We start from the raw sequence: 18,754 nt of genomic DNA, 5'->3' as shown, positions 1-18,754 counted from the left end.
GAACCCAGCAAGTGCCAGAGGGGCATCAAAGGCTGGGAGCCACTGAGACAGAAACAGAACTTGTGCGCAGCGAAGTCAACAGCGGAAAAAAAAAATTATTTTCTCAAAAACACCTTAGGGGGCTTCCCTGGTGGTGCACTGGTTGAGAATCTGCCTGCTAATGCAGGGGACACGGGTTCGAGCCCTTGTCTGGGAGGATCCCACATGCCGCAGAGCAGCTAGGCCCGTGAACCACAACTACTGAGCCTGCGCGTCTGGAGCCTGTGCTCCGCAACAAGAGAGGCCGCGATGGTGAGAGGCCGGCGCACCGCGATGAAGAGTGGCCCCCGCTTGCCACAACCAGAGAAAGCCCTTGCACAGAAACGAAGACCCAACACAGCAAAAATAAATAAATTTATAAACTCCTACCCCCAACATCTTCTTTAAAAAACACCTTAGGATCATAACTGAAATGAAATCTGGGAGGCTGGAGAAAATTTTCAAAGCATACCCTTTTGGAAAAGTTTTAAGTATTTACAAGATGCTAAGTACAAGGATACTAGACAACAGACTTCATTAATGCATTCGAAAGTCACAGAATATTAACTCAGCCAGCTATGGAGGTGGAGGCAAAGAGAAATATTTCAAATACAAATTAATTCTTTTTTTTTTTCCTTTGGCCGCCCCGTATGGCATGCTGGATCTTAGTTCCCTGACCAGGGATCCAACCTGCACCCCTGCATTAGAACCATGGAGTCTTAACCCCTGGATCACCAGGGAAGTCCCCACAAATTAATTCTTAAAAGAACAAAATAACCTGATCATCACAACACAATACAATCCACGGAGAAATCTAAGCAAGAGAAAAATAATCATCATTTCTCCAAGATAACAATTAAGCTACGTTCAGGGAAACAAAGTGTGCTCTATGAGGATAATTTACTCAGGGTTACTTGGATTGACCACGAGTATATATAATTAAAAGTATACAAAGAAAAACCCCCTTATGACCAATCATATCAACTTGTAATTTTTAAAAAATTTTTGTATTTTATTTATTTATTTTTGGCTGCATTGAGTCTTCGTTGCTGTGTGCAGGTTTTTCTCTAGTTGCGGCGAGTGGGGGCTACTCTTTGTTGTGGTGTGCGGGCTTCTCATTGCAGTGGCTTCTCTTGTTGTGGAGCACGGGCTCTAGGTGCATGGGCTTCAGTAGTTGCAGCACGTGGGCTCAGCAGTTGTGGCTCACAGGCTTAGTTGCTCCGTGGCATGTGGGATCTTCCCGGACCAGGGATTGAACCCATGTCCTCTGCATTGGCAGGGGGATTCTTAACCACTGCACCACAAGGGAAGTCCCTCAACTTGTAATTTTTAAATGATACAGTGTTATAACGTGTTGTCTAAGATTTACTGGGGAAGCATTAAACAAGAAGGGATAAAAGAACACTGGGTCAGGCTTTCCTGGTGGCACAGTGGTTAAAAGTCTGCCTGCCAATACAGGGGATACAGGTTCAAGCCCTGGTCCAGGAAGATCCCACATGCCACGGAGCAACTGGGCCCGTGCACCACAACTACTGAGCCTGTGCTCTAGAGCCCACGAGCCACAACTACTGAAGCCCGCGTGCCTAGAGCCCGTGCTCCGCAACAAGAGAAGCCACCACAACGAGAAGCCCGCGCACTGCAACGAAGAGTAACCCCTGCTCGCCGCAACTAGAGAAAGCCCGCGTGCAGCAACGAAGACCCAACGCAGCCAAAAGTAAAAGAATTTATAAATAAATAAATTTTAAAAAAGAACATTGGGTCATGGAAGTGAGAACAATTTCTAAACCAGGGGCCACCAGAAGTTATCACTCCTATCACTCACCAGTTATTTTACAAGTGGACAAATCAATTTCTGTGCTTGTGTGTGTTTTTAGAAAGCATCCTAGATATTCTCCCATTAATTATGTGGGTTCAGGACATGTCAATTCTTGTTTCCCAGAGCACAAGAAACCAAATTTAACCCACATATTGTGTTACACTGGTCTGCACTCGTGTGGTTCCCACAGGGCTGGGCTGGCTCAATAATGTCGACCTCCTTCTGGAAGAACAGAATAGACTTCCTGCCATTTGGACTGTGAAACACAGTAATCCACCAGGAATAAAGGTCAATGTTGCACTTTGGGTCATTACTGAATCATTTGAGATGATCTGCGGTGAGGATGAGAGGAAAATCGAAGGCTGTGAGAATGCTGCAAATGGCTTGACCTCAGACCAATTTCCACCTCCATCTGTCTAATAGACATGTGGATAAAAAGCCTCCCTCCTTCTGGGCTACTCGGCTGTTTTCAAATCCGCAGCACAAGCCAGGAACCAGTTAAACAATACATTAATAAGGGGAAATAACCTTCTAAGCCCCAGACTGACACTTACTCAGGTTTTAGGTCATCAGCTCAAGTTTGGAAAGTAATTTTCCAGTCTGCAAGCAGTACTGCAAAGCAGAAATTTTAACGAATACGGAGAATCATCTGCAGAGCTGGGGCATGTGCCAGAAATCTCCTTATTTGTACATGCAAATATATGCATGCTTACACCTCCACCCCCCCACCAAAAGACATCCACACGATTTCTATTACGTCTGCTAACACACACACAAAGGGGAACAGCAGTTCCAAAAACTGCGCTGCTGCAAAATAAGTCTTTTTTTCCAAGTGTCCAATTAATGCTGCTTAATCCTTATTAAGGCATTTCAATCCTTAAATACAAAATATTCCTGGGAACCCAGAGCCCAATTATCATTTAAGCCATGGAATAAATGTTAATATCCTAACTTTACAGTAATACTCCCCTTTACCCATTAGGCCAAGCTCCTTTTTTGAAGGTAATGGCCGCACCATATATAAGTTTAGGCCCCCACAGTATATCAATGTCAAACAACATCGTGTCAAGCTAAGATTCAATTCAGGTAAGTGCCACTGCCAAATTTTCTTGTTCCCAGACGGGCTTTAAGATTATTTTATTGCTTAAAATTTAATTTGTTCCAACTCGTGTCTCCATGACAACGTTGGCTAACCCTGCAAATCATTTGGGTAATTGGATATCTTATCTTTCTATTGCTCTCAAATCGAATGATTCTGCTAGAATTGTAACAGCCAATCAAATTTACAGTCCTCCTGAGTAATAGACTTGGAAAAGTAGCCACATTCATCTCCTCTTTACAGCCATATTAACCAGTATGCAACACACAGTAGAATCTGGTCTTCAAACTATACTCCAAAGTATAAGTGGTGTCAATACCAATATTCTCACTGTGCAAACTCTACTCAAAAGCCCCCTTTTATACTATTTTAATTTGAGAAGGAACAATTGGTACTCATTCCATATAAACCTTGATCAATTTCAGTACTTTGAGGGAAACTGACAAGAATAATTCTGCATGCTAATCAGAAAAAGTAATAATAAAATAAAAATCACAGCATTTGGGGGTTATTTGCCCTTATGATAAAAATCATGACCAAAATAATGGCTGCACAAGATGACAGTAGTACACCAACACTGATTTGCCTGGGGCTCTTTTAGGTGGGTAAGCTACATCTGATACATTCTAAGAAATAAGAATGAATATAGATTTAGCAACCAGTTCAAAAAACCTCTGCACCCTTAGAGAAATCCACAGTTGAAATGTGACACCCCCTTATTATTTCATTTAATTCATGAGTATCACAGCATCCAGGGCAGTCAATTATGAAATACAGATTTCTTATAAGATTTCAAAGTCAGCAGTTCCGCTCTTGAGTTAGTGGTATGATTTTGGCCTTTGGTCAGCTAAAAAGTACAGAAGTTGGACACATTTCAGTGGTCCAATTCCAATCTCCTCAGTAGCTGTGCAAAGAGATTTGCTCCGCGGGAGCTCAGGGCCCAGGCACTGTAAGAAAGCCAGCGGGGTTACAAAAGGAAAAGGCTCTGGAACCCAGGCCAACTGGCAGGCTGAAGGGGTTGTCAAGAACCTCGTGCTTCCCCTACAGACACTCAGAGGACTTCAGGACTCAAGCTAAACGCAAACAGACGCAACGTGGAGCTTCTCAGCACACCGATGTCAGCAGGCAGCCGAGCTTTTAAGCAAGTGTGAGAGCAGGTATTGGCAGGTATTGTCAACTGTGTCCTCTTTTATCCCAAATACTTACAAAAAGTTGCTACTGCATCATGCTTGGCAATAAGAGTCAACAGCCTAAACTTCCAGTCTGTCTAATCCCAATGGCCCTGGCTTTTGTCCCTCCTGTGTTTCCCCTGCTTCCCTCAAATATTAGCACAGAAGGAGCAGCTGTGAATTGACAGTCCACAAAAATCTCAAGCCCACGTAGCACCTGGAGAATACTGCAACACAATTATCTACTCAAACTTCTGCACGCACTTCACAAGTTTTCATAGCCAAAATAAAACTATATGTATGTATACATGATCAAGGCGCACAATTTTTTTTCTCCAACAAAGCAACAACTCGGTCATGTAATTCACACACACACACACACACACACACACCTTTTTTTTCAAGATGACAAAACTCTCTTCAAATTCAAAGTTGGATTTTCCATATTTCATTAGAAATAAAAAAATCAGAAACGCACCTCCCATCCTTTTTTTTTTGCCAAAACTCACTTCAATAAAATGAACCAAATCCTCTTTGTTGTTCATCCATCCCCTTAAATGTAAAAACTCAACACAAGGCTATTCTCACTGGTAGTTGTATTAACTTAAGGCTGTTGCCTTCCAAGGGCACATTTTGCTGTTTGGCTTAAATAAGGCATCTTAATTCCTCTGGATTCTTTAGACAACAGAGATTGCCAATAGGAACTTAAAAAGAAGTCTCCTTTTGAGCTTAGAGATAAATGCTTCTGATCTGAGAATAAAAAAACTTTGTAATTGAGGAGAAATAATAAAAAGTGAACAGTTCAGATGCAGGAAGGAAGGAAACTGGGCTTGGAAAAACAAGATGGGATCATGGCCTAGAATTCCAAGGGCAAGGTACAGTTTTAAAGGGACAATAATAGATTTAGGTAACAGATTTTGAGAACAGCTGTCCTGAGGGTGCCCAAGTACCAGACTCCTGCACACAGAAACTCACTCAATCCTGATAACTACCCTATCCAGTAGGTGCTATTGTCATCCCCTAACCTTCTAGCCCAGCGGTCCCCAACCTTTTTGGCACCAGGGACTGCTATTGTGGAAGACAATTTTTCCAGACTGGGGGGCGGGCAGGATGATTCAGGTGATAGTGCGAGCGACGGGGAGTGGCAGATGAAGCTTTGCTTCGCTTGTTCCCCCACCGCTCACCTGCTGCTGTGCGGCCCGGATCCTAACAGACCTCGGACCGCTAATGGACCCCTGTTCTAGCCTCTTCTTTCTTTGTAAGGAGGAATAATTAGTATCCAAGGGAGACTGGAAGGATTTATAGAGAGCTCCTACAGTACAGTTCCTAGGGCACAAAGAGCTCAACGGATGGAGCTATGACTACTTACTCTAATGTCCCAAATAAGCTTACTCTACAATAAACCCAAGAAGCTGACTTTTGAAAGCCAAACTGCTGAAATAGACAACTGTCTGAGAACGGAGCGGGCACCTGTAGCTGTAGGCTGCGCAGGCACTGGACACCCTTCCTCCATCCCGGTGGCCCATCCATTATTCTCTCCAGATCAGACCAAGATGCAGATCAATGTTAAGACCCCCTTTCCTAAACTGAGAGCGACCTTTTTATTTTCACTCACTAATCCATAGAAGCCTTTCAAGTGGCACAAATAAAGGCAGCTGCATTTTGTTCTCTAAATCAATTTTCTCCCCAGCCATCAACTAGATGTTCCTGCACAGAGAAAGAACAGCCCTTCCCTTCTAATTCAAAAATCCATACTGCCATTGCCCTTGCAAACTGCTAAACAAGCAGTATCGGCAAGTCACTTGTGTTCTGTAATATATTTACTGCAAATCCCAATGGCTCGCCTCCTAATGCAGTTTTCTATTGTGTCTGTGCGTGTCAATACACTGGCCGGTCACCTTACTTGTAAGAGGCTCTGCCCGACTGTTTGCTCAAGGCATCAAGAGGGCGCCAAGGACAGACAAAGGCTGCGCTCCTGGAGGCCCTAGCCTTGGAGAGCCTCCTCCACATGCTGGGGTCCTCAAAGAGGTTTTGTTTTCTGGTACTTCACACCCCTATACCACCTACGGCCTCTGAGGCCAACCTCAATTCTCCACCAGGATGGCTTCCATCCACACAAAGTTCAAAATCAGAGTCCTTTTGCACAATTACTTCCTGGTTTTCTACCTATAAACAGTAAAGCTGTTCCCCCAGTGAGCATGCTGATCACATCTTAAAGGTGCGTTATCAAAGGCCAAAAGGTACAAGGGCTTGGGAAGAGGAATCTGGCTTTTCTGTTTAAGTACAAACCTCTGCATTCAGGTGACAGCTGTAAAGCAAGCACCCTGACACCCCATAATGGTGCATCATCTAATACAACCATGCCAAAAACAAAAAGGCAAGTTAACGAGGAAAATGTTATAATATGCTATAAACACCTGTTCAGATGGAATTCTTAAAGTGTACCTGGAGAAACTCCCACTTTCATGTGCATCAGTCTCAAATGGAGTTGGCTGCTAAAGAAAGGCTCGAATTATCTATTTATCTTTCGGGGTGAAGGGAGGGCAAAAGCTCTATGCAAGATACGTGACAGGCAGATGTTACAAAAACGTTACCTTATAGACTCCCGGTATCAAATAGGTGGGTATAATACAGGGTGTTCACTGTACATTTCTCTCTCCTTTTCTGTATAGTTGAAATTCTTCATAACAAAAGTGTTTGGGGCGGGGGGAGGGACTCTGTAAAGACTTTTAAGTAAATAATCAGTGGGTATAATCATTATTATTAAGAAACCTGGTGACTAAGTCAAGTCTAATGCCTTGGAGAAGCTTGTAATGCAACTTATCCACAGCTCTATTAGTGGCTGTGGTCACCCTTAGGAGATGAGCAGTGGTTCCCAGGGCGGTGATACATGCACACATTCAATTCACACGGAAACCCAGGCCTCAGAAACATGCTACTTTTGTTTTCTCTCTCTCTCTCTCTTTTTGTTTTTTTACTACAAACCCGAATATATTACCATAATTAAACTCCCAGTTAAGAAGCCTCAGTGGATATTTGACTATAAATCACTTTTCCAAAAGAAAAACAACTGAGCAAAAGTGCCTGGATGAGATTAGAACTGTAATCCGATAAAACATCTAGTGAAACCAAACACTTCATTCTTAATTTTAGCATAAGGAGCCATACTGGTACTGTAGATCCAAGTTTTTAATCTGGATTCCAAGGACTTGCTGAAAGATCTTAAGATGTCCACCAATAGCCAAAATTGTTGGGCAAAGCTATCTTGTGTATTAAAATGTGTACTTTTTTTTTGCCAAGCAGCTTTCACCTGATTTTCATACGGGTTCAGGATCCAAAACAGTGACAACTACCGCTCTACCTAAGGGGCACATTAAATGCTACTTAAATGCCTACTCGAACTCACTGGGAAGGGAAGATGCAAGTCTCAAATTCAAGCCTCAAGCAGACTGCAACACAGCTGGAATAACAGAAAAAGGCACATGGAAAAAACAATACTACAAAAATCAGAGCAACAATAAGCGATGTGACAGCCTCCTGTTGGAGCAGCCATGGAAGGCCTTGAAGTAAACAGGCAGTGTTGGTATTTGAAGTAGACCTTAAAGGATACTGAAGGAGGCCATGGGAAGTTTGACAAAATAGCCTGGACTTTTAGGAAAACAGAAAAACACAAAACATATTTAAGGTATGAAGGAGGGACCCATCTGGCTGGATTAAAGGGCCTGAAGGGAAGAGGACAGAGGTAACCAAGTAAGACTGGCAGAGACAATAACCAGAGGCAGATACACAAGGCTGTGAGTGATGGGCAAAGAGGCAACTACCGGAGTGGGAAGTCAAAATCAGAAAAAAACAGGCATACCTAGGAGGCCAAAAGACCCATGCCCCTAAAGGAATTCTGCATTTACCACCTTAAAGGTGTTCCCTTCCAGGGCGAGCGTTCCAAGACTGTTTAAAATGTGGGCTAGTGGTCTTGACCGTGGAGTGGGGGTGTCCCAGGGGCCCCTCTGGACAAGCCAACAGGGAGCACTGAGAATATAAGAACTTTGATTTTAACCCCTTCATTTAAAATTTCCATGTATTATACACGTATACAACATAGCAGTACAGTAACATATTTATAGATCTTATAAATTATAAGTAAACAAGTCTGGGGATATGTTTTTAAACTTTTTACTGACAGGCTGCACAAAATACCGCAGACTAATAAGCTAGTTAGATCAGTAATGACACTAATATCAAACCCAGTCCAGTGAATTCCCTGGCGGTCCAGTGGTTAGGGCTCCACACTTTCACTGCTGAGGGCATGGGTTCAATCCCTGGTTGGGGAACTAAGATTCTGTAAGCTGTGCGGTGCAGCCAAAACAAAACAAACCAAAACAAAGAACCCAGTCTAGTACCACATGTATTTCAGCGGTTTAACAAACTGCATGAGTTGAACATACAAGTTCAAATGTATCTACATTCTCAAAGACAACTGATTCCGCTTTATCAAGTGAATAATGATTATCTAATGAGTATCTATTGGAAATAGGTGCACTACCCTTCCGGCGTGCACAGCACACCACACTTAATACACCACACTACCACACTTAATAGCACAGCACGCCACACTTAATACGCCACACTACCACACTTAATAGCAGTTTTTCTCTATTCGGCAGATGAAAAAATCGATTCAACGCACGGAATTCTTCTAGCTTATTTTTTCCTTATACCCAAAATAAGCTTCACACTACCCTTTTCTCATGAACATATTTTGTGGTCAAAGATGATTAAGTAGCAAATAATACTACTAGAAAAACTAAAACACTGTGTTTGTTATACCTAGTATGAAAACATGCTGGGGAAGGGGGCAAACAATGTTCTCATGGTTATGATTGTATGTTGCTTTAAGTAGACAAACAGAATTAAAAACTTAGTAGTTACTAAAAATTGAAATGCAAAATAATGAAATACAGACTTGTGTGAAATCACAGGTTAAAACTTTTTGTCAACGTTTCTTGGAGTTTCACAAAAAGTGTTATGGTGACTGGGTGATCTATAAACTGAGCAGTTCTGTAATCATGGTGGTTTTTCAAACAATCTTAGAGACCATTTTTTCTTTAACCAAGTGAATGGTAACATAAGAATCTCTTAACTTATGTTAAAATTTTGGTAATCTTTTTTCATTTTTCTGATCAAACCACGCCTCAGAAAAAAATGAGAAAATCTCTCCCACACCTGAGGGCCCACGCCTACACCCACCCCCCCACAAACACAGACTCTACTTCAAACATCAAGCCACGTGCATGGAACAATCCTATGGCACACTTCTCACTACAGAACTCACCGATCCCATTAGCATACACTATGTTGAAGCTATAAATGCCTAATCTTGTCCAATAAGCCAACTTCCCAAAACAGCTCTCTAAAATTTAATTAAAAACCATTACACCAAATAGTCCACATTAAAAGTACTAGTTCTGAAAATTTCAATTTTTAAAAACCTGAAGCAACAGTAAGCGTCATGGATAGGAAGGGTGGTGCGGGGCATGGGACATGACTGAGTCAATCAAACCTTAATGAGTCCAGTCAGTTTCTTAGTTTAATCCACTTCTAGAGACCACACAAGTTTAATAATAGAAAAGCTGAAGACTTAGATCTAGCGAAACTCAAAATGGTTCCAGGAGCCAGTAACTGAATATATCTTTAGGGTAACTACCACACAATATGATTTATTTAAATGTTTGCTAAAGGAACAGATTTTCCTTTCTGTGTTTCTTAATAAACACTATTTGGAAGAACACCTGAAGCCCCCTGGACAGACTCTCCTTAACTGACACACGCAAGGTGCTGGGTTCCGAAACCTGGCAGGGACCCATGCCTCTGGAGGAATGAGTCCCCTCTGGTGAGAGGAGCCGAACTTTAGGGCCTGCCTAGTCTAACCCTTTTTACAGAGCGGCGGGGGGGGGGGGGGGGCACACACACGGATAGGCCATGATCTCAACTTTCAAGGAGCTTAACACCTAGTTAAAGAGGCAAGTATAGCTATTCGAGCCCCTAACCAGCACAAATGTACACTTATAAAATCGTACAAGAATATGAATGACCATAAAACAGAGGGCTCTTCTCTCTAATGGTTGTGTTCTGTGGCACTAAACAATACCTGCCATTCCCTCTTTCAAACTGCCTCATTTCAGTCCATAAACCAGTTCTTGAGAGCAAGAAGATCAGGACACAAACGCCATAGAAACCTATTATTCCAAGGCAAGTACAGTGGGCCAGGGTCACATTTCCCAGAAGGTTCCTTGGAACATTAATCTTGGGAGATGTGGAACTGAGTCTGCTCTTCTCAAAATGGCACACGCTGTGCCTAGCAGCGAGACTTGTCGGGCGGGGGGGGGGGGGGGGGGGGGGGGGGGGAGAACCAGGGCCAGGCAACTTGTTAATGACTCACCCAGTCACTAACTGAAATCCCTAAATAGTGACCTTAACCCACTCTATCTTACACCAAGGTAGATCCCAGGGATCAGCGGGACATTCCAGCCTCAGCCCAGCCCTCAGGAGATGGCATAACAAAGGGGAGGGGAGGGAGGTTCTCTGACCCAACACGTGCCTCCCTGGCCTCACCCGACCCTATCACATCCTGTCCTTACATAAAATGCTGATATTTTGTTCCTCATGGGTTTTTTGGTTTTAATTTTGAACTTTAAAAATACTGTTCACCTTGAGTGCTAAACTTTTTGACACCTCCCTTAAACTCTGTGCCAGAGGCAAAGGCCTCACTCACCTCACCCTAGGCCAGGCCCTGGACAGAAATCTGCAACTAGCCCAGCTGTGGAAGGGGTCAGGAGGGTGCTGCTTAAGGAGTAAAGAATCCGCCCGGCTTGCCAATAAAAAACAAAGGCTAATCTTGCACCTCGGAATCTAGGTTCTAAACACAGGGAGCTTTATCTCTTAACTCCTACTTGTAAAGGACAGGCCTGGCTAATGAAATCAAGTGGGGGACCACTCCAACCTTGAAGACAGCTACCTTCTTTGTATTACAAGGTGGGGCTTAACTCTAAGTTCCTATACTCCAGCTGGTCAGTTCCATTCTGAGATACTGACTCAAAAAAAAAAAAAAAAAAAACTCAAAATGAGAAACTGCAGACTGAAAATCCAATGGTTTAAAAACAGGAAGAAAGGTAAAACGTACAAATAGTAAGAGTCACATCTAAGGAATTAACCCACAGGTGAATCCCTAACAGTTCCACCTTAACACTTTTAAAACACTACTAAAGAACAATTTCTTTCTAAAGAGAAACTTTAAAGCACACATCAAAACTGTGAAAGCAGTTTCACTCCAAAATTTATATGGTCTGAGACACTGTGCTTGCTGAACTATCACACAGAGTTTGGAAATGTTCAGCTCTCGTCTGGTTTTTTTTTCTTTCTCCTTTCCTTCCCCACCCCACAATCAGGATTGCAGAATACTTTCCTTTCAGAGCTAGTCCTTTCATTTATTTTTAAATTCTTCCACCACCCTGGAGAGCCCTAAGCACTCACTGCCTGCCTTCAGAAGAACACAGGCACAGAGAGGCAAAGTAAATGATCAAACTCACTGCATCACTGGGGCTCAACCAGAGCCCCGATAACACATTTCAAATTTTCTTTGGTTCTTCGACTCATTTTAACCCGCAGACAGTACTGCTCAGTTGGTTACAACTTCCTACCTACCCACAGCTGTGGTCTCCACAGACCAGTCAGTACTGCTGATTTTCCTAACTTTTAGAACGTGAGGCTCACCCCAAGGTGTCTCACAAATGATGAAGTCGATCAAAACAAACACTGAGAACAGGCACGCAGTGGGGTACACTTGGGTCGCTAAGCACAGGCCCGAGGGTGATTCCACCACTGGCCTCATGCTCCAATGGCAGTGGGGGAGGAGGGAGACAGGGAAGAAGCACTGAACTGGGAACCAAGTGAGCCAAACTCAAGCTTCAATAGATGCTTGGCCCTGACAAGTCCCAGACTCTGAGCACGCGCCCAAAGTTGCAGGCACAGCAAAACACCTACCCAATCTAACACCTACCACCCAATCTACTTCACAGGACGAGGCAAATCGCTTTTGAAAACTAAGTGCTGTACAAATTCACGCCACCAATGACAACTTATGGCACGGCTTCATCAGTGTGCTGAAAAGGTATACAAGTGGGATAAATCAGGCTTATGTAAGTACTTACAGTGCATCTTATTCCCCAAAATATCAAAGGAGGTAATACCACTCCACATGACCGAAAAAAAACTTTAAATATCACACTGCCAAACACACTAGGCACAGCCCTCAAACACAATTAGACTCACGTTAACCTGCTACTTTTTCATGTACCCTAACACCGGTGGTATCAGAATCGCTCCATCTTTCATGAAAAGTCTCCACCTCTCTGTATAGAAATATCTAGAGTTTACACAACCTACCTGAAAAGAGGACAGGCAGGAATTTATAAAAGGCTCAAAGGAAAAATATTTCTGTCTTCATGCTACGATTAAAGATTTAAATATCCATGACCATCCTGATTTCATTGACTTTTCGGTAACCAGCCACAAATAGAAGCAGAGAAAGTGAGGGGAAGGCTTATCAGGAAGTGTTGACACAACATAAACATAGACTGCGGGCACCAAACCAAGTAAGGAAACCACAATTATACCATTCTTGATTTGGACGCACTTCCACTTTAAAACTTCCACACGGAAAAGTCGGTGGTGAGATTTGACACTGAAACCTCTCAAACTCACTCCTCCAACAAAGCCGCTGAAAGGTGGGGAGGAGAGAGCGGTCATCACACTGGAGACAAATCTTAACAACATTAAAGCTCTCTCCGCAGAAAGTTTCCCCATCACTGCACTTTTTTTCAGTAACAAAGATGTTGTCAGAAATGACAATTTTTTCTGTCCCCTGATGATGCCTTGCTAGCATTTGGTTATAAGCCATAAAGCAGGACTAATTTCAGCCTGTCAGGAGTCTCGCTAATGCCCAGTTTCCCCCTAGAGAGAATTCCTGTCAAATCTAATGAGAGCTCCAAAGGCCCTCTCTACAATATAATGAGCACTTAGACCATGCTGGTGATCAGGCGGCAAAAAGCATCAATTTGAGCCTGGCTACACCCTGGGGGCCAGACGTCACCAGTTTTAATAAGAATTATGATTACTAGCTGCACCAAATAGCTCCTCAGAACTTATTATTAACGTGTGACATTCAGAAGCATGTTTTTCAAATGTAAGGCCACTTTAAACTGAATTACAGCACTGTTCTGCATACCACTCTAGTTAAGGGTCTGTCAGCATTTACAATATAAACTAAATTTCAGGGGGCTTAATATCCTACTATGAAGAACACAGCGTCTCTCAGCTTTTCACATCTTTCAAATTACTAAGCATATTATTAATGCACACTGGCTCATGGACAGACAATATATACCCACAAATGCCCGATGGAATACAGAAACTCGTTAGAAAACTATTTTCACACCATGGGGTCCCCGACCCTCCTTGCCCCTTCTTCCTTCTTCCTAGGCGATAAAGAAGAGGTCACTCCACCAAGCAACCTACAGGAACCCAGAAGAATTTCACACCTCCTGTAGCTCCCCCAATAAATCCAGCACCAGCACACATCACACAGAGGTGGCATTCCCTTGTATGGAGTCGGTGAGGTTATTAAATCCTTTGAGTTCATAAGTTTAAGAGAAAGCTCAATCTCCTCTTACCCTTCCAGAATATTTGTTGGGGAAAAAAATGTGCCTTTAGGGTAACTCAAAAAAAAAAAAAAAGTGGCAGGTTAGAACTCCTTGACCAAGTCTATTTGTGTAATTAATTTAAATCACCATATATCTTCTAGCTTAATTACTATCAACAAGTTACAATTGCCTCAATCAGGCACTAGCCATTTAAGCACACAGAAACAAAGGCACAAACCCAACATAAACTAGGCTCCCAACTTTGCAAATCAGAATAAAATCAGCACTTTTAAAGGCCCAATTACATTGTTAATGAAAGGCCCTGAATTTAACTATCTCCTTCCAAACACATAACTGAGAACAGATCTAAGGTACATGACGATAAATTAACATATGAAATCTATGATGAATTAAAAATCAAAGAGCGCAGAGTTACAAAAGCAGGATTCAACTCTGAAACACACTTGCTTAATGAAAGTCTTTGAATATAAGGAAGATCTGAAGGCTGAACTAATCAATTTCTCCACCGTGCCCCCGCCGGTCAGCCATGCTCTTTAATTTAATGAAACAAGGGTTTGAGATGAAACAGCACATATACATCAAGTAAGAATTGTATTGTTGCACTTTGAAATGTGTCCAACTGTGCAACTTCATCTGATGATAATTTTTTAAGAGGCAATCGATTTCTAAAAGACTTATTGTACCAGAGTCTTGATGAAAAAGTGAATGTCAGCATATCTCCAAAATACTCACACCCTGCCATTAATGCTTTCTTTGGCAGACAATGACTACTCAATCAAGGGTCCTTTGGGCTGAGCAATCATTTAGCTTTTCTTCTCTTATGAGACCCTTAGTGCCTTGTTCCAGCTCAATACTCTTTTTATACACCATTATAGTAGCCATAAGTGTGAATTTTATGGGAACTTGCAAACTTATAGGCATAGCTCGAGCTTTCCAGTCACTAATCTTCATGCTTTTAAAACCACTAGGACTGAAGCAACGCCCAACATATGCTGTGGTCATAAAAGGATGATTTTTCACCTTGAAACCTGCATCAACTGAGACATTTTTCAAAAAGATGTTTGCTAATAAGCCACTGATCCTGAGTGTCGCTTTATGTAGCCCCAAAGCATAGGGAGAACTCCATAGTTAGTTATATACCTTGTTTAACCTGAATAAGGACACTCCCGAATACCCTTCTTTCCCACAGAGATTCATACTTCTTTCCAAATCAGCATAAAAACATTAGCTATTATGAACTTCAGAACTCTACAGGATACACAGATCTTTCAAAAGGAAAATAAATGTATCCAGGCAGAAAAGTCAAGTCAGAGCCTCAATTCCTACCCGCCTATAAAGAGGCTAGTTTACACTTCCAAAGTACCTCTCACCTAGTAACTTAAACATTCTATAATTGTCAAGAAGCAGCTCCTGCTGCAGAATACTGCCACCAATTTGCAGGAAGGGAAACCAAGGCTGAAAAATGGCATACAAATCCCCCCCACTCCTGAGGACAAGGCCAGTATAATAAAATCATGACTTACTTCGCATTTCAATTTGAGATTTTGTTAAAGCTTACCTGTTTATGCATTTCTATGTTTAATCCATATGACATTTCATAATACTGTAAAAAAGAAAAAAGAACAAAGTATTTCATTAACTCACATTTTGTAATGCCGAGAACCCATATTTGTTAATATTAGGTGAAAAGGAAAAAAGCCTAATCTTTGATACCTACCATCACATAGTGCCTCTGCATTTCTGTCTTTTCACTTGCCAGTTTCTCACATTCCAATTTAAGGCTACGAAAACAAAACAGGCAACTTAATGTAAACATTATGTCACTTGTTTTAACATCTGCCTCACATATTTGCACTTCAAGTAAAAACACAAACCAATTTGGAAAAACCATAAACTACCTAGGTAAACACCCAAAAGCTTTGACCTTGCATTTAATAGGGAAAAAAGGAATAAGGTGAGCAGTACAAGGTATCCACTCTGCAACTATTCTTTTTCTTCTTGGTGCAGACCCGGTCTCATGCCAAGAACGAAAAAAATCTGTCAAAACCTCTGATCTACTCAGAAGATTGATTTCTCCTCATGGTCATCTGTTCACTCGTACTTGCTTCCCTGCAATCAGAGTTTGCTTCCCTGGACTTCACCAAAACCTGGCCTTTGCACAACCTTCAGTCTCAGGCATAGGCCATCTCTGCCAACTCAAATAGTCTCTAGGTTTGAAAACTGTACCTGTAAAGTTACTTCTACAATTGTTGGTCCCTTTTAAAACCTTTGTTTTTTAATTTCCTGCCAAAACATGTTACATAGCTTCTGCAATTAAGTAGGTTGAAGTCTTCCCTGCTTGGTAAACATAGTGTAGGCAGGTATGCTTCAAGCTCTAAAGATTATTATCTTCAAGTAGACAAAAGGCCAATAATCACAAAGCCTCTGCAAAATAAGAAAATTCACACCCAAGCATCTGTGTTTTTCAAGTGTGACAAAAATAAAAACTGTCATTACACAGTTATTTCTTCGCTCTAATCAGCTAAAACTTAATAGAAACAGGGGAAGAAACTAACATTTCTAGAAAGTCCACTATGGACAGGGTGCTTTACAAATAGTTTACATTTATAAATTTTCTGAAGCAGCTCTCATTACATGAAGACGCTAAAGCTGAGACGGCTATAAATGTGACTCCAAACCCTGTCCTACCCAAACCAATCCAGAATGAAGCCAAAGCAGGTGGGCTTCCCCCTACACACATTCACCCCACCCGGCCTCACCACCGCTAATGATGGGCACAACTGAAAGCATCTACCCTCCATAATGGACTTTGCCTCAAAGAACTCAATTCTAGTATGGCCAACAGTGATTTCAACACCCGCCTTGCCTCCCTGAACCTGTACTCCTGAACTGGGGCATCGACTGAACCAAGGTTTCAGCTCAGCCTGTTGCAAAATAAATAAATGAAGTGCAAATATTGACAGTTCTCATGCAACTCCTAAATACACGAAAAAAGGCTCCCTGGAACACAAGCAAACGGGCAAAAGGGAAACAATGGGAGGAGGTGGAGACAAGAGAAGAGGCGGCCCGGGAAGAGCCGGGAAAGGGGGTAACGTGAATGACAGGTCTTAACTGCGACTCCACACGCCACCGCCTGGACGCAAGTACTAAGTACAGCCGCCACCGCTGCCGCCACCAGGGGCACGGAGCTGCCGGGGCAACCGCTCACCGGGCGCAGCCGGACACGCACCTGTGATACTGCGCCTGCAGGAACTGAAATTCCTCTTTAATCCGGTCCAGGGACTCCGGGATAGTGAACTTGAAGGGCTGGCCTGCAGCCTGGTGCGGCGTCTAGGGACGACCAGCGAGGGGGACCGAGGGACAGATATGAGGGCGGTTGGATAGAGAAGTCAGAGAACGAAAGAGTGGGTGGGACATAAACAAAAAATAAAGTTAGAAGTGGCGGAAAACAGAGCCCCAAACTCGAGTTTGCTTCACTTTGGGGAGAGGGAAGGTGGACCCTCCCAGATCCGAAGCTTCTAAAGAGGCTTGGAGCGTCTTCCAGCCTCCAGGACGGATCGCGCGGTAAGCGCGCCCGGGTCACCTGGCTGAAGGGACAGGGGCTCCCCGGCGGCGAACGGGGAGGACCTGGCCAGACTGTCGTCGACACCGCCGCCCTCTGCCTCACCGGGGCGATAATGACCCCGGGCACCAGAGGAGAAAACCCCCTTACGCTCCTCGTTTCCAGTGTCGCCGGGGCCACCTCCAGGCGCGCCGGAACAGGGGCCGCATTGACATGTAAATAGGCGAGACGAGAAACAAAGGGGGGGCGCCCTACCCGCCTCGGGGAAGGGAGAGGATGTGGCCGCAGGAGAAACCCCAGTCTCCCCGAGCGCCCCGCCCGCCCAGTCTAGACGTCAAGTAGGAGGGAGCCCAGAGCAAAGGGGGGAAATTGAGTTTCAGTCCACTCCCCACCACAGGAGGGGAGGGCCCGGGACCTCCCAAGCCTAACACCCCTGGAGGCCAGGGTCTCCGCCAGAATGCAGCAGCCACCCACCTCCTCACCCAAAGCAATAGCACCCACCCCCCTCCACTACCCTGCTCCCTATTCAGCCACCCGACCGCGCCTCACCGGGTGCCGGCTCTGCGGGAACATCGCTCTGGCGGCGGCCGCGGCTCTGTTCCCGGGCAACTCAATTCTCCGCTCAATTTCCAACTTTAATCTCGCCGAGGAAAATTAAGCCGGGAAGCCAGGCAAAAGCGGGTAGCGCGCTGGCCACGCACGCAGGCGCGCTCGGCGGGGCGCACAGGCCACTCGGCGCCGGGCCGCTCCTGATCCCGCCGGTGCGGGCTCCCTCGCTCAGGGCCACATCACTGGGCAACCCGGGCCCGGCTGCACCAAAAACCTGCGGGGCGCCGCCGGCACTCGGGAAGAGGGCGCAAGGGCTACGCTCCAACCCGCGGGCCTCGGCCGCCCGTGCTGGGAGGTGGGGGCGCGGTGACTCCCGCCGCGCTCCCCTCGGCGATCCGCGTGCGCCGCACCCGTCCCGGGCAAACAAATCCAGGCAGGCTGCTCTCCTTCGCTAGTCTCCGGGTCCGCCTCTTTTCCGGGTTTTCCCCACGGCGTCGGCAGCCGGCGAGGTGCAGGTGGCGCGGCGCTCCGGGCTAACCCCACACAAACAAACGTGACGGTGTACAGGGCTGACCCCCGCGGGTCCGGGCAGCGCCCACAACCAGGCACCCGCGGGCTCCCTGGAGGCAGCGGGGTGTGAGGTCCCGGCCGCAGCAGAGGCTCCGCGCCCGGCGCTCCGCGGCCTTAACCCGAGCCGAGGAGCGCGGGATGACGATGAGGCGGAGAAAGTGAGGAGGGCGCGCCGGGAGGCGGCTTGGCACGCCCAGTGCGGCCGGCTCTCGGTGTTCTCCGCGGTTGCACAAACCCTCCTAACCCTCCTGGGCT

The 18,754-nt window shown here is 44.6% G+C and overlaps 1 protein-coding gene across 10 annotated transcripts in view; it reads right to left on the bottom strand.

Annotated features, from left to right (window-relative positions):
* Positions 1-18,389, bottom strand: part of TLE1 (TLE family member 1, transcriptional corepressor) — an 88,359-nt gene extending 69,970 nt beyond the window's left edge. For 8 of the 10 annotated variants that reach the window (XM_007446720.1, XM_007446719.1, XM_007446724.1 and 5 more), the window contains exons 1-4: positions 17,930-17,953; positions 17,048-17,148; positions 15,536-15,599; positions 15,377-15,421 (exon numbers count right to left, since the gene is read on the bottom strand). In XM_007446720.1, the coding sequence (XP_007446782.1) occupies positions 15,377-15,421; positions 15,536-15,599; positions 17,048-17,148; positions 17,930-17,953 (234 nt within the window). Of the gene's footprint in view, positions 1-15,376; positions 15,422-15,535; positions 15,600-17,047; positions 17,149-17,929 lie in introns of all 10 variants that reach the window. The other 2 variants (XM_007446718.1, XM_007446722.1) reach the window with 2 other exon arrangements.
* Positions 18,390-18,754: the final 365 nt, after the last annotated feature.

Source organism: Lipotes vexillifer, unplaced genomic scaffold, assembly GCF_000442215.2.
Source record: "Lipotes vexillifer unplaced genomic scaffold, Lipotes_vexillifer_v1.1 scaffold1066, whole genome shotgun sequence".
NCBI classification, from domain to species: Eukaryota; Metazoa; Chordata; class Mammalia; order Artiodactyla; family Lipotidae; genus Lipotes; species Lipotes vexillifer.
This window is presented reverse-complemented; position numbering and strand designations above follow the sequence as displayed.